Source organism: Impatiens glandulifera, chromosome 1 (genome assembly GCF_907164915.1).
Source record: "Impatiens glandulifera chromosome 1, dImpGla2.1, whole genome shotgun sequence".
Taxonomy (NCBI): Eukaryota; Viridiplantae; Streptophyta; class Magnoliopsida; order Ericales; family Balsaminaceae; genus Impatiens; species Impatiens glandulifera.
This window is the reverse complement of record NC_061862.1, coordinates 70,105,446-70,120,651: the sequence shown is the minus strand read 5'-3', so window position 1 is coordinate 70,120,651 and position 15,206 is coordinate 70,105,446. Positions and strand designations below refer to the sequence as shown.

Below are 15,206 nucleotides of genomic sequence, written 5' to 3'. Positions count from 1 at the left end.
AAAATATTTTATGCTTATTTATATGATAGATAGATAGATAATAACATTTTTAGTGTAAAAAAAGAAATAGTTTCTAAATCTAATTAACATAGATATACACTATACATGAAGTTTCTTGAAGTTTTTGGGAGGGATCACAAATATTACTTTATTTAAGTAATTATAAGGTAAGACTATAATTAATTTACATTAGATAATCTATCTTTCTAACAAAGCAATATTGAGATTGTACGAGTGAAAGTGTGAGATTACAAGATGAGAGGTCGATTAAGATTGATAATTGGTTTACCAATGAAGAAGAGGCCAGTGACATTGTAATTGATGGTTAGATTGTTAAGGGATAAGAGGTCGACTCAAATTGGTGGTTGGTTTGCTGAGAGATAAGAGATGTGTGTGAATGTGTGATTGGGATTGATGGTTGGTTTGTCGAGAGATAAGAGTCGTATGAAATTGTGACGTCATAATATGAAGAGGTTCATTAAGATTAGTGGTTGATTTGGTGAGAGATAAGAAGCGCGTGGAAATAATTATGTCATGAGATTAGATGTCAATTGAAATTGGTAGTTGGTTTGCCGAGGGATAAGAAGTTGATAACAAAGAATTGTAAGGTCACGAGATTAGAGGTTAATTGTGATTGGTAGTTGGTTTGTAGAGGAATTAAAAGCATGTAAAAGTATGAGGTCATGAGAAGAGATGTCAATGAGATTAGTGGTTTGTTTGCCAAGTGATAAAAGGCCAGTAAGATTGAGATTGTTGGTTGGTTTGTTGAGAGATAAGAAATCGGTAAAAATGATAGAAAGATCACAATATTAGAGCTCGATTGTGATTGGTGGTTTAAAATATGTGAATAAGATATTGATTGACCGAAGTGTAAGGTCACAATACTAGAGATCGATTGAGATTGGTGGTTAATTTTTCGAAAAATAAGAGGCGTCTGAAAGTGTGAGGTCACGAGATTGATATGTTAATTAAGATTTTGATGGTTGGTTTGACAAGAGATAAAAGACGTGTGAAAGTGTGTGAGGTCATAATATTAGAAATAAGAGTTGTCCAATGGGAAAAAGAATATTGGTGGTTAAATGAGTGACTAAGATGGATGACTGAGCGGAGTGTGAAAGTGTGGTCACAAGATTAGAGGTCGATTGGATTAGTGGTTGGTTTGAAGAAGTGATGATAAAGAGGTCGTGATAATGATATGATATGGTTGAGATACAAAATACTCAAAGTGAGGTTACAAGATTAGTATGAGATGTTCATTGGAGAACAAAAAATATCGATGGTTAAATATATGAATGAATATGTTGGTTTATCAAAAAAGTGAGGGTAAAGATGTTAGTATTGTTGATATATTGAGTGCAATAGTGAGGACACAAGATTAGTAATACGAGAGGTCTATTAGTTATTAATGATATTGTTTGTTAACCGAATAATGAGAGTAAGAGGCCGGTGCTGAAGATAACAAAGTTAAATGAATGACTTCTTATTAAATTTATTATCTTTTTTTTATTATGAATAACACAAACAACGATGAATGAGAGGAGGAAGATGATCATTAGGTTGGCTCAATAATTGAAGCTCCCTGTGTACAAACCATAGATGTTGACGACGAAGAGGATAATGAAGACGATGAAAACTGTTATAATATAAAGATAATATATCTGTAAGATATTAAGACTAGACCCAGGCTCCTTCACTACATATCATCAGTTATAAATATTGTTCACACAATGAAATGCTCACTCAATTTGTACTTGCCTTCATCCTAAAACTCAAGAAGCTCGGGCTCTTATTAGCCGAAACTATCTTTGTTATGTCCACCATTAGTTGAGTTTCGCATAAGAGTGCATTTAGAGACTAAAGTAGTGTATACATCTTTGGTAAAGTTTGGACCTTTTTTGCTTTCCCTGTTATAGCATTTTCCCTCTTAAAAACTCTCTTTCTCCTTCTCTTTCATGAGTTTCCCCTTGAGGATTTGTAAATATTTCTTGATCCATCTTCAACAATTATTATCAGACTACATATTCTTTTTAGTTCAGTATTTTATTCTCCAAATAAAGTCCCAACACATAGAATCATTATTTTGTGAAGAATAAAGAGTATTGATATTTTTTCAATGTCATCAATGTCAAACCAAGTAGTCATAGAATTAGATGACCATCATAATTCACATATCAATCAATAAGTGCTAAAAGAACTCATTAAGATTGTTCCAAGAAATCGTTTTCTAGTCATTTTAATTCTTTCTCCCAACCTCTGATACCAAATTTTAGAATTGTTTTGTTTGACCTAAATGCTTACAACTACTTAGACTAGACTAAGGCTCCTTCACTATATCATCTTCAGTTATAAATATTGTTTATACAATGAAATGCTCACTCAATTTGCATTCGCTTTCATCCTAAAACTCAAGAAGATCGGGTTCTCGTTAGCTGAAACTATCTTTGTTGTGTCCACCATGAGTTGAGTTTTGCATATAGAGATGATTTAGAGACTAATGTAGTGTATACATAATGTTACATTGTGTTAAATATTTATCATTAGAGTTATAAAGATAAGCCTTATAATAATAGAAAAACTACAATAACAATAAACAAATCAATATATGGCTTGGTTGAAAAAACTAAATTTCTTCCTTAAATAGTGTTATGTTTAATCATTTTTTTTAAATTTATTTAAAAATTATTTTTATTTTAAATATCTTAATAGGGTATTTATTTAAATGAAATAATATTCTGTAATATACTTTAATTACGTATATATTAATAAATGTAATAAAGTTTGTTCGTTAACTACATTATAGCTCTAGGCAGTTTTAGGCGTTTTCAAACATGCCCATAATTTTATGTTTATCTCTTTGTGTTCATATTTCAATCATATATATATATATATATAATAAAATTGGTCTTGGATTAATTAGTACATGGAAAATCTTAAAATTGATAGACTTAATATTCTGTTGATTTGATTCTAGCAAAAACTAGTACTTCATCCAACCTTTCAAGCCTATAGTTCAGTAAATTGACATCAATATAGACTCTTCAAATGTTATAAATTGATTTCAATCAATAAAACCTCCAAACCATCTTTTGTAGAATTTGCACTACCCACCTAGAGCTGAATCCGCCCATGGTAAATGTGTGGGCCACAGTACATGACAAATGTTGTCATGCATGAAGAAAATTAACTACGTGCATCCTTGCATGTCTCTGCCTTTTCAATACAATACGTGCATCCTTGCATGGCTCTGCATTTTCAGAAAAAATATTAAAATATTTGTATCCATTGCATGGCTCTGCTTTTTTCAGAGCTTTTAGTGAGTCCAAATAATAACAACGTGGAGCTGACTAGACTCTTAAGATTTTAAAGGAAATGAAAATTTCTTAATTTGTTGTGTTAAGAAATGTTTTAGCATGTTAATTCTTACTGGTGGGTCTTCCAAAATTAATATATTGGTTTTCTAAGTTTGCATTTTCTTGGGATTGAGTTAATCATGCAACTTTTGAGTCAGTTCTATTTTTAATATTACCTATATATAATTAAAATGTTTAGTTTAATTTCATTTTAAATAGATTAAATATTATAAAATTTATTTTGTATGTTTTGCTTGCCCTCCCTACAAATAGGAACACTCCATTCCTTCTTTCATCACCACTTCCTACTTTCATATCTCTCTCTTAACAAAAAAAAAATGTCTTCGGGAATAGGCCTCTTTGTTCTACCAGATGACTCCTCCTCCACCTTGCTCAGCATCCAACTTTTCCTCTTTCTCTCTATCCTAACAGCTGTTTTCAGATTCTGGCTAGTCCCGGGTGGTCTTGCATGGGCTCTTTCCAAAGCGAAAACCGGTGCCCCCATTCCCGGACCATCTGGATTTCCCCTTATCGGACTCATTTTCACTTTCATGAGTTCTTTGACTCATAGAAAACTTGCAAACCTTTCTCAGACCTTAAAGGCAGTTCCACTAATGGCCTTTTCGGTTGGGTTCACCCGTTTCGTTATTTCAAGTGATCCGGGTTCGGCTAAGGACATTCTCAGTAGTTCTGCCTTCGCTGATCGTCCTATTAAGGAATCCGCTTACGAGCTCTTGTTTAATCGGGCAATGGGATTTGCTCCCTTTGGAGAATACTGGAGAAAGCTAAGAAGGATTTCAGCTACTTACATGTTTAGCCCGAAGAAAATAGCTTGTGCTGAAGGATTCCGTAAGAACATCTGTCATCAGATGATCACACAAGTAAGAATACTCTTTTTATTTTTACTTTTAAATGATAATGAGTATAAAAGACAATTAGTTATAAACGAGTGTTTCTTTACTCAGGTAAAAACACAAATGGAGCTAAAAGGGGATGTTGAGATCAAGCAAGTTCTTCACTATGGTTCATTGAATAACATGATGATGACTGTTTTTGGAAAGTATTATGATTTTGGTGAAAATGGGGACGGTTTGGAATTAGAGGGATTTGTTAGTGAAGGATACAAGTTATTAGGGACATTCAATTGGAGCGATCATTTCCCGATTCTAGGTTGGCTTGATGTTCAAGGTGTGAGAAGGAGAAGTAGGAAACTAGTTTCTAAAGTGGATGGGTTTGTTAGAAAGATCATAGACGATCACAGCATGGTTACTGATCAGGACAATAATCATGGATACTTTGTTGATGTTCTTCTTGATCTTGAGAGAGAGAACAAGATCACCCGATCTGATATGGTCGCTGTTCTATGGGTAATGTTTTTTCTTATATCTTTTCAAAATTTTCTAATTTGTATTTCCTTACTTAGAATCCTCTTTCTTGACTTCACTAGCCAACCTTATTATCTACAAGATATAAAAAATATGTAGAAAGGAAAAATATTTAGAACATTTTCGTAAATGAATGTACATGTTAAACCTCCTTTGGTGAATATTAAATTTTATTAAACAAAAACTTATTTTATTTCATGTGTTACTTTTGTCATGTTGGCCCTTAGTTTCTTGTGACTACTTTTTTCTCATTTTAACAAATTATTAATTTCTTAAAAATATTTGTATTCTCATTTTTTAAAAGATATTTATTTCTTTGCTTCTATATATAAGTTTTTTGATTTACATAATAATAATTGATGATGAAAACATGTATATAAATACTCTTTATCAATGAATGCAGGAAATGATCTTTAGAGGAACAGATACTGTTGCAATTCTATTAGAATGGATTCTAGCAAGACTAGTTCTTCATCCAGACATTCAAGCCAAAGCTCTCGCCGAAATTGAAACAACTATTGGCTCTTCAAGGGCGGTAATGGAATCTGATATCCCAAACCTGCCATACCTCCAAGCCATCGTAAAAGAGACTCTAAGAATGCACCCTCCAGGCCCCCTCCTTTCATGGGCTCGTCTTGCAATCCACGACACACATGTTGGGCAGTACTTTGTCCCTGCAGGGACCACGGCCATGGTGAATATGTGGGCCATAGCACATGACAAAGGAATTTGGTCGGAGCCAGAAGAGTTCAGGCCAGAGAGATTCATTGAACAGGATGTGTCTGTCATGGGGTCTGACATGAGGCTCGCCCCTTTTGGTTCAGGAAGGAGGGTATGTCCCGGGAAAACTATGGGTCTAGCTACAGTTCATATTTGGTTGGCTGTGCTTCTTCAGAACTTTGAGTGGACCTCTAAGGATGATGTGGATTTGACTGAGGTTCTCAAGATGTCAATGGAAATGAAGAATCCCTTAGTGTGTAAAGTTGTTGCAAGGGTCTTTTGAGCATGCTTGATGGCTCCATCTGAAGAGGCCTCCTAAACTATGTTATGTTGTTGTGTTTGTTTGATGCATGTTTTCTAAGTTTGTGTTTTTTATGTTTTTCAAAAACTATGTTATGTTGTCGTGTTTGTTTGATGCTTGTTTTGTAAGCTTGTGTTTTCTATGTTTTTTAAAAACTATGTTATGTTGTTGTGTTTGTTTAATGCATGTTTTTAATCTTGTTTTTTCTATGTTTTCAAGTTTGTGTGTTTTGTTTTATAAAATCCCGATAACTTTAACTTTTTGAGATAAATTATAAATCATAATCCATAAAATTAAATAAAAATAAAAATGTAGAAGTTATTATAAAAACTTGAAATAATGTCTTTTCAAATACAAAATAAAATTATTATTTTAAACCAAAATGCTCTTTACCTATCTTCACGTCCTAATCAAATATTAGATTGTGTAGAAGTGTTACCTTTAATATCCAACTAAATCTTAAATTTTATGTTATTTTTCATTTTCTTTATATTTCGTTGGTATGGATAGAAAAAACACTTAGAATATTATTTTATATTTTGTGGATAAAGAATTTCATTTGGCAATTTTCATATATTTTATTTTATTCCTTAATTTTATTTCATAGGTAATCAAATAAATTTATTCACCATCATATGTAATCAATCTCCCTATTTGTTTTTTTTTTTATTTAACACAAATGATTAATTAATCAATTATTTATTTTAATTTTCGTTATAAAATATTTTGAAGGAACAATATAATATGATTAATTTAAAAAGTTCATTGTAATGGGAAACATAAAATAATTATGACAACTTAATTATCAAACTTTCAAAGCTAAGCCTCAATATCACACACATAATTAATAAATTAATTAAACGATCATTTATTTTTATGTGTTATAAAATATTTTGAAGATATTGTATGGTTAATCAAATGGTTCATTATAAATCGTTACATAAAATATTTTGATTACTTGATTATCAAACTTTCATATTGAATCCCAATATTCTTTATGCACAAGATATGAATACATCGGACCCTTATGGTTGTATATATATGATGAAAACTTTATAATTAAAGTGTGAGATAGTGTCTTACAAATAATTTTAGAAATATTTTTTTTCGCATTATTATACTTTTCCGATAATATCATAAATACTAAAAAAAATATTTTAGTTTTTATTATGAACATAACAGATAGACGATTAGATTGCAAATACGGTTACTAAAAAAAAATATTACCTTAAATACTATTTATGAAGATAAAAATGGTTCATCTCTTCTTAAGCATAATCAATGTTCATCAATCCCACAATCATAAATATTATTTTTTTATACTTTATAATTTTAATCTTTAGTTCGGAAATATCGCATTTAATATTAAATATATTCACAAATTAAATAAAAATAGGAATGTGTATTACATTAATTAAGACTCTAAAAACATATCATGATTACCAATAAAAATAATGTTTAATAATAAATTTATTGACAAAAAATGCATTAAGATTAAATTTTTATTAAACTACATTAATTTATTTGACAAAATCATGTTTTAATAATAATTCAAACACAAATACTTGCATTTGACCTAAATTCCTTATTCAATTAAAATTAATTAATAAAAACATATCTTAACATAAATTTAATGATAAAAAATTTAACTGTGAGAAATATCTCATTAAATAAGATTTATTTAACAAAATCATATTTTAATCATAAATCTAACGACAAATTAATGCGAAGTTTGTTACATTTAATATTGAACTAATTCTTAAACTTTATGTATCTCTCTTTATGTTTCTCTTGTATTGATAAAAAAAACACTTAGATTTTCTTATATTTAGTCGATAAAGAATTTAATTTTTCAATTTTCATATATTTTATTTTATTCATTAATTTTATTTAATGAGTATTCAAATAAGTTTGTTCACCATCCTACATAATCAACCTCCCTATTTTTGTTTTATTTATTTATTGAACGAACTTGATTAATAAATTAATTAATTGACTATTTATTTTTAATTTTGTTGTAAAATATTATAAAGGAATGGTATAATTTATTTAAAAAGTTCATTGTATGGTGAAACATAAAATAATTTTAACAACTTAAAGTTAAGCCATAATATCTTTATGCACATGATATGATCATGTACGTCTCTTATCTAATTGAGTTTCACATATATCTTTCTTTTTATTTATTTAACACATAATTATTAAATATTATAAAAATATATTTTTGTGTTTATGAACCTAACAAATAGATGATTAGATTGCTCCCACGGTTCATAAAGAAAATATCACCTTCAATGTTAGTTGATGAAGATAAAGATGGTTTCTCATTCTTTATCATAATCAACGTTCATTAATCCCATAATCTTTCTTTCCTATTTTATAATTTTAATCTTTAGTTCGAAAATATCGTATTTAATATCAAATATATTCACAAATTGAATAAAAACAGGAATCTGTATTACATTAATTAAGACCCCTAAAATACAATATCATGATAATCAATATAAACCATGTTTAATAATAAATTTATATACAAAAACATGCACTATGATTAAAGTTGAATTAAACCACATTAATTTATATAACAAAATCATGTTTTAATAATAATTCTAAAGAGAATTATTTGCATTTGACCTAAATTCTTACTCAATTAAATTAATTAACAAAATTATATCTTAACGTAAATTTAGTGATAAAGAATTTATATGTGGACAAAATTCTCATTCAATAAGATTTATTTAACAAAATCTACTTTAATAATAATTCTAACGAAACCTTAATGCGAAGTCAAAACATAATATTAATTTTTTAAAATATTTTTATTTTATTTTCTAAAAATATATATATCTTTGCCTCTGTTTCTCTATTTTTGATTTACATTACTATTAATGTTCAAGTCTTTCCACCCAAAACACTCATATTTTATATAGAGCACTCAATCTTCAAATCAAATGATAAAATAAATAAATAAACCTAGTGCTTAGTTGTTAATTATCCCTTGATGTTAGTAATATCGTAATGGAAGAAAAAATGACAGTCATGATCGCAAAATACTAGTCATTCCATCTTCTTTAATGCATCTACATTCTAATTTAGGTAATATTATTATGTTAAATTGTTTAATATTTATATATATTAATTGGAATTACAATACTTTTGTCATTTTAACTTATAAATAGTTTTATTGACACGCTAATTCCAGATGAAGAAAAAGATAATTTAGATGAGGAAGAAGACTAAACATGTATTCTTTATAACTATATTCTTGTATTTCATTTGTGTAACGCTTAAAATCAACCTTTTTAAAAAGTTTTTTCTCTTTCAAACTCTTAGATCGAGGTCCATAAGTACATTACCTTGCTCTTGGATTTCGAGTGGGATATGAATGATTTGCATCTATTAATTTAATGTGTAATGACTAAATTTAAATTAGAAAATTATGAAGATAATTTAATCCAATTATTGTAGAAGTCGTAGTAATTTTCTATAAGTCAACTACGATTAATAGAATTAAATATATTGTATTATAATTTGGTTATATGTGAGGCCCACAATAATTGTTATATTAAATAAAATGATATGATATTTAATTATTAATAAACTATAAATTATTAATATCAAATAATATTATTTATTTATGAATTAAAATTGTATATAATTAAACAAATTTAATTATAGAACTAAGAATTATAAATCTTTTATTTATTTATAAAATAAATAATATATAATTAAATATGTTAATTATGTAGTTAAGATTTTATAGAATATATTTTTTATTCATGAAATAAAATATTATTTATAAAGAAAAGGTTAATTTAGGGAAGAGTTATAATTTTTAGATATTCTCTTTTTAAATATTTTATGCTTATTTATATGATAGATAGATAATGATATTTTTAGTGTAAAAAAAGAAATAGTTTTTAAATCTAATTAACATAGATATATACTATACATGAAGTTTCTTGAAGTTTTTGGAAGGGATCACAAATATTACTTTATTTAAGTAATTATAAGGTAAGACTATAATTAATTTACATTAGATAATCTATCTTTCTAACAAAGCAATATTGAGATTGTACGAGTGAAAAGTGTGAGATTACGAGATGAGAGGTCGATTAAGATTGATAATTGGTTTACCAATGAAGAAGAGGCCAGTGACATTGTAATTGATGGTTAGATTGTTAAGGGGTAAGAGGTCGACTCAGATTGGTGGTTGGTTTGCTGAGTGATAAGAGATGTGTGTGAATGTGTGATTGGGATTGATGGTTGATTTATCGAGAGATAAGAGTCGTATGAAATTGTGACGTCATAATATGAAGAGGTTCATTGAGATTAGTGGTTGATTTGGTGAGAGATAAGAAGCGCGTGGAAGTAATTATGTCATGAGATTAGAGGTCAATTGAAATTGGTAGTTAGTTTGCCAAAGGATAAGAAGTTGATAACATAGAATTGTAAGGTCACGAGATTAGAGGTTAATTGTGATTGGTAGTTGGTTTGTAGAGGAATTAAAAGCATGTAAAAGTATGAGGTCATGAGAAGAGATGTCAATGAGATTAGTGGTTTGTTTGCCAAGTGATAAAAGACCAGTAAGATTGAGATTGTTGGTTGGTTTGTTGAGAGATAAGAAATCGGTAAAAATGATAGAAAGATCACAATATTAGAGCTCGATTGTGATTGGTGGTTCAAAATATATGTGAATAAGATGTTGATTGACCGAAGTGTAAGGTCACAATACTAGAGATCGATTGAGATTGATGGTTAATTTTTCGAAAAATAAGAGGCGTCTGAAAGTGTGAGGTCACGAGATTGATATGTCAATTGGGATTTTGATGGTTGTTTTGACAAGAGATAAAAGACGTGTGAAAGTGTGTGAGGTCATAATATTAGAAATAAGAGTTGTCCAATGGGAAAAATAATATTGGTGGTTAAATGAGTGACTAAGATGGGTGACTGAGCGGAGTGTGAAAGTGTGGTCACAAGATTAGAGGTCGATTGGATTAGTGGTTGGTTTGAAGAAGTGATGATAAAGAGGTCGTGATAATGATATGATATGGTTGAGATACAAAATACTCAAAGTGAGGTTACAAGATTAGTATGAGATGTTCATTGGAGAACAAAAAATATCGATGGTTAAATATATGAATGAATTTGTTGGTTTATCAAAAAAGTGAGGGTAAAGAAGTGATACGATTGTTTGTCAAAAGTGATGGTAAAAGATGTTAGTATTGTTGAAATATTGAGTGCAATAGTGAGGACACAAGATTAGTAATACGAGAGGTCTATTAGTTATAAATGATATTGTTTGTTAACCGAATAATGAGAGTAAGAGGCCGGTGCTGAAGATAACAAAGTTAAATGAATGACTTCTTATTAAATTTATTATCTTTTTTTATTATGAATAACACAAACAACGATGAATGAGAGGAGGAAGATGATCACTAGGTTGGCTCAATAATTGAAGCTCCCTGTGTACAAACCATAGATGTTGACGACGAAGAGGATAATGAAAACGATGAAAACTGTTATAATATAAAGATAATATATCTGTAAGATATTAAGACTAGACCCAGACGCCTTCACTACCTATCATCAATTATAAATATTGTTCACACAATGAAATGCTCACTCAATTTGTACTTGCCTTCATCCTAAAACTCAAGAAGCTCGGGCTCTCATTAGCCGAAACTATCTTTGTTATGTCCACCATTAGTTGAGTTTCGCATAAGAGTGGATCTAGAGACTAATGTAGTGTATACATAATTTTACATTGTGTTAAATATTTATCATTAGAGTTATAAAGATAAGCCTTATAATAATAGAAAAACTACAATAACAATAAACAAATCAATATATGGCTTGGTTGAAAAAACTAAATTTCTTACTTATAGTGTTATGTTTAATCATTTTTTTTTAATTTATTTAAAAATTATTTTTATTTTAAATATCTTAATAGGGTATTTATTTAAATGAAATAATATTCTGTAATATACTTTAATTATGTATATATTAATAAATGTTATAAAGTTTGTCCGTTAACTACATTATAACTCTAGGCAGTTTTAGGCGTTTTCAAACATGCCCATAATTTCATGTTTATCTCTTTGTGTTTATATTTCAATCATATATATATAATAAAATTGGTCTTGGATTAATTAGTACATGGAAAATCTTAAAATTGATAGACTTAATATTCTGTTGATTTGATTCTAGCAAAAACTAGTACTTCATCCAACCTTTCAAGCCTATAGTTCAGTAAATTGACATCAATATAGACTCTTCAAATGTTATAAATTGATTTCAATCAATAAAACCTCCAAACCATCTTTTGTAGAATTTGCACTACCCACCTAGAGCTGAATCCGCCCATGGTAAATGTGTGGGCCACAGTACATGACAAATGTTGTCATGCATGAAGAAAATTAACTACGTGCATCCTTGCATGTCTCTGCCTTTTCAATTCAATACGTGCATCCTTGCATGGCTCTGCATTTTCAGAAAAAATATTAAAATATTTGTATCCATTGCATGGCTCTGCTTTTTTCAGAGCTTTTAGTGAGTCCAAATAATAACAACGTGGAGCTGACTAGACTCTTAAAATTTTAAAGGAAACGAAAAATTCTTAATTTGTTGTGTTAAGAAATGTTTTAGCATGTTAATTCTTACTGGTGGGTCTTCCAAAATTAATATATGGGTTTTCTAAGTTTGCATTTTCTTGGGATTGAGTTAATCATGCAACTTTTGAGTCAGTTCTATTTTTAATATTACCTATATATAATTAAAATGTTTAGTTTAATTTCATTTTAAATAGATTAAATATTATAAAATTTATTTTGTATGTTTTGCTTGCCCTCCCTACAAATACGAACACTCCATTCCTTCTTTCATCACCACTTCCTACTTTCATATCTCTCTCTTAACAAAAAAAAATGTCTTCGGGAATAGGCCTCTTTGTTCTACCAGATGACTCCTCCTCCACCTTGCTCAGCATCCAACTTTTCCTCTTTCTCTCTATCCTAACAGCTGTTTTCAGATTCTGGCTAGTCCCGGGTGGTCTTGCATGGGCTCTTTCCAAAGCAAAAACAGGTGCCCCCATTCCCGGACCATCTGGATTTCCCCTTATCGGACTCATTTTCACTTTCATGAGTTCTTTGACTCATAGAAAACTTGCAAACCTTTCTCAGACCTTAAAGGCAGTTCCACTAATGGCCTTTTCGGTTGGGTTCACCCGTTTCGTTATTTCAAGTGATCCGGGTTCGGCTAAGGACATTCTCAGTAGTTCTGCCTTCGCTGATCGTCCTATTAAGGAATCCGCTTACGAGCTCTTGTTTAATCGGGCAATGGGATTTGCTCCCTTTGCAGAATACTGGAGAGAGCTAAGAAGGATTTCAGCTACTTACATGTTTAGCCCGAAGAAAATAGCTTGTGCTGAAGGATTCCGTAAGAACATCTGTCATCAGATGATCACACAAGTAAGAATACTCTTTTTATTTTTACTTTTAAATGATAATGAGTATAAAAGACAATTAGTTATAAACGAGTGTTTCTTTACTCAGGTAAAAACACAAATGGAGCTAAAAGGGGATGTTGAGATCAAGCAAGTTCTTCACTATGGTTCATTGAATAACATGATGATGACTGTTTTTGGAAAGTATTATGATTTTGGTGAAAATGGGGACGGTTTGGAATTAGAGGGATTTGTTAGTGAAGGATACAAGTTATTAGGGACATTCAATTTGAGCGATCATTTCCCGATTCTAGGTTGGCTTGATGTTCAAGGTGTGAGAAGGAGAAGTAGGAAACTAGTTTCTAAAGTGGATGGGTTTGTTAGAAAGATCATAGACGATCACAGCATGGTTACTGATCAGGACAATAATCATGGATACTTTGTTGATGTTCTTCTTGATCTTGAGAGAGAGAACAAGATCACCCGATCTGATATGGTCGCTGTTTTATGGGTAATGTTTTTTCTTATATCTTTTCAAAATTTTCTAATTTGTATTTCCTTACTTAGAATCCTCTTTCTTGACTTCACTAGCCAACCTTATTATCTACAAGATATGAAAAATATGTAGAAAAAAAAATATTTAGAACATTTTCGTAAATGAATGTACATGTTAAACCTCCTTTAGTGCATATTAAATTTTATTAAACAAAAAACTTATTTTATTTCATGTGTTACTTTTGTCATGTTGGCCCTTAGTTTCTTGTGACTACTTTGTTTCTCATTTTAACAAATTATTAATTTCTTGAAAATATTTGTATTCTCATTTTTTAAAAGATATTTATTTCTTTGCTTCTATATATAAGTTTTTTGATTTACATAATAATAATTGATGATGAAAACATGTATATAAATACTCTTTATCAATGAATGCAGGAAATGATCTTTAGAGGAACAGATACTGTTGCAATTCTATTAGAATGGATTCTAGCAAGACTAGTTCTTCATCCAGACATTCAAGCCAAAGCTCTCGCAGAAATTGAAACAACTATTGGATCTTCAAGGGCGGTAATGGAATCTGATATCCCAAACCTGCCATACCTCCAAGCCATCGTAAAAGAGACTCTAAGAATGCACCCTCCAGGCCCCCTCCTTTCATGGGCTCGTCTTGCAATCCACGACACACATGTTGGGCAGTACTTTGTCCCTGCAGGGACCACGGCCATGGTGAATATGTGGGCCATAGCACATGACAAAGGAATTTGGTCGGAGCCAGAAGAGTTCAGGCCAGAGAGATTCATTGAACAGGATGTGTCTGTCATGGGGTCTGACATGAGGCTCGCCCCTTTTGGTTCAGGAAGGAGGGTATGTCCCGGGAAAACTATGGGTCTAGCTACAGTTCATATTTGGTTGGCTGTGCTTCTTCGGAACTTTGAGTGGACCTCTAAGGATGATGTGGATTTGACTGAGGTTCTCAAGATGTCAATGGAAATGAAGAATCCCTTAGTGTGTAAAGTTGTTGCAAGGGTCTTTTGAGCATGCTTGATGGCTCCATCTGAAGAGGCCTCCTAAACTATGTTATGCTGTTGTGTTTGTTTGATGCATGTTTTCTAAGTTTGTGTTTTTTATGTTTTTCAAAAACTAATTTTATGTTGTTGTGTTTGTTTGATGCTTGTTTTGTAAGCTTGTGTTTTCTATGTTTTTTAAAAATTATGTTATGTTGTTGTGTTTGTTTAATGCATGTTTTTAAGCTTGTGTTTTCTATGTTTTCAAGTTTGTGTGTTTTGTTTTATAAAATCCCGATAACTTTAACTTTTTGAGATAAATTATAAATCATAATCCATAAAACTAAATAAAAATAAAAATGTAGAAGTTATTATAAAAACTTGAAATAATGTCTTTTCAAATACAAAATAAAATTATTATTTTAAACCAAAATGCTCTTTACCTATCTTCACGTCCTAATCAAATAAATATTAGATTGTGAACTAAATCTTAAATTTTATGTT

General features: G+C 30.1%; 3 protein-coding genes across 3 annotated transcripts; all 3 read left to right on the top strand.

Annotated features, from left to right (window-relative positions):
• The first annotated feature begins 4,318 nt into the window (after positions 1 to 4,318).
• LOC124921876 (cytochrome P450 78A5-like) lies at positions 4,319 to 5,738 on the top strand. The gene is made up of 2 exons (XM_047462578.1): positions 4,319 to 4,717; positions 5,139 to 5,738. Exons 1-2 carry the CDS (start codon positions 4,328 to 4,330, stop codon positions 5,736 to 5,738), a joined length of 990 nt encoding a protein of 329 aa, XP_047318534.1. The 5' UTR covers positions 4,319 to 4,327.
• Positions 5,739 to 12,667: 6,929 nt separating this feature from the next.
• LOC124931546 (cytochrome P450 78A5-like) lies at positions 12,668 to 13,289 on the top strand. Its single transcript, XM_047472038.1, has 2 exons — positions 12,668 to 13,225; positions 13,284 to 13,289. The coding sequence occupies exons 1-2, from the start codon at positions 12,683 to 12,685 to the stop codon at positions 13,287 to 13,289; spliced, it is 549 nt and encodes a 182-aa protein (XP_047327994.1). The 5' UTR covers positions 12,668 to 12,682.
• Positions 13,290 to 13,312: 23 nt separating this feature from the next.
• LOC124931537 (cytochrome P450 78A5-like) lies at positions 13,313 to 14,733 on the top strand. Its single transcript, XM_047472027.1, has 2 exons — positions 13,313 to 13,711; positions 14,134 to 14,733. The coding sequence occupies exons 1-2, from the start codon at positions 13,322 to 13,324 to the stop codon at positions 14,731 to 14,733; spliced, it is 990 nt and encodes a 329-aa protein (XP_047327983.1). The 5' UTR covers positions 13,313 to 13,321.
• The last annotated feature ends 473 nt before the right edge of the window (positions 14,734 to 15,206 follow it).

Excerpts from the sequence above, each read along its gene's own strand:
- LOC124931537 (XM_047472027.1), top strand. The coding sequence starts at position 13,322 with ATGGAGCTAAAAGGGGATGTTGAGATCAAGCAAGTTCTTCACTATGGT. Across the intron at positions 13,712-14,133 it reads ATATGGTCGCTGTTTTATGG|GAAATGATCTTTAGAGGAAC; the intron begins GTAATGTTTTTT and ends CAATGAATGCAG.
- LOC124921876 (XM_047462578.1), top strand. The coding sequence starts at position 4,328 with ATGGAGCTAAAAGGGGATGTTGAGATCAAGCAAGTTCTTCACTATGGT. Across the intron at positions 4,718-5,138 it reads ATATGGTCGCTGTTCTATGG|GAAATGATCTTTAGAGGAAC; the intron begins GTAATGTTTTTT and ends CAATGAATGCAG.
- LOC124931546 (XM_047472038.1), top strand. The coding sequence starts at position 12,683 with ATGTCTTCGGGAATAGGCCTCTTTGTTCTACCAGATGACTCCTCCTCC.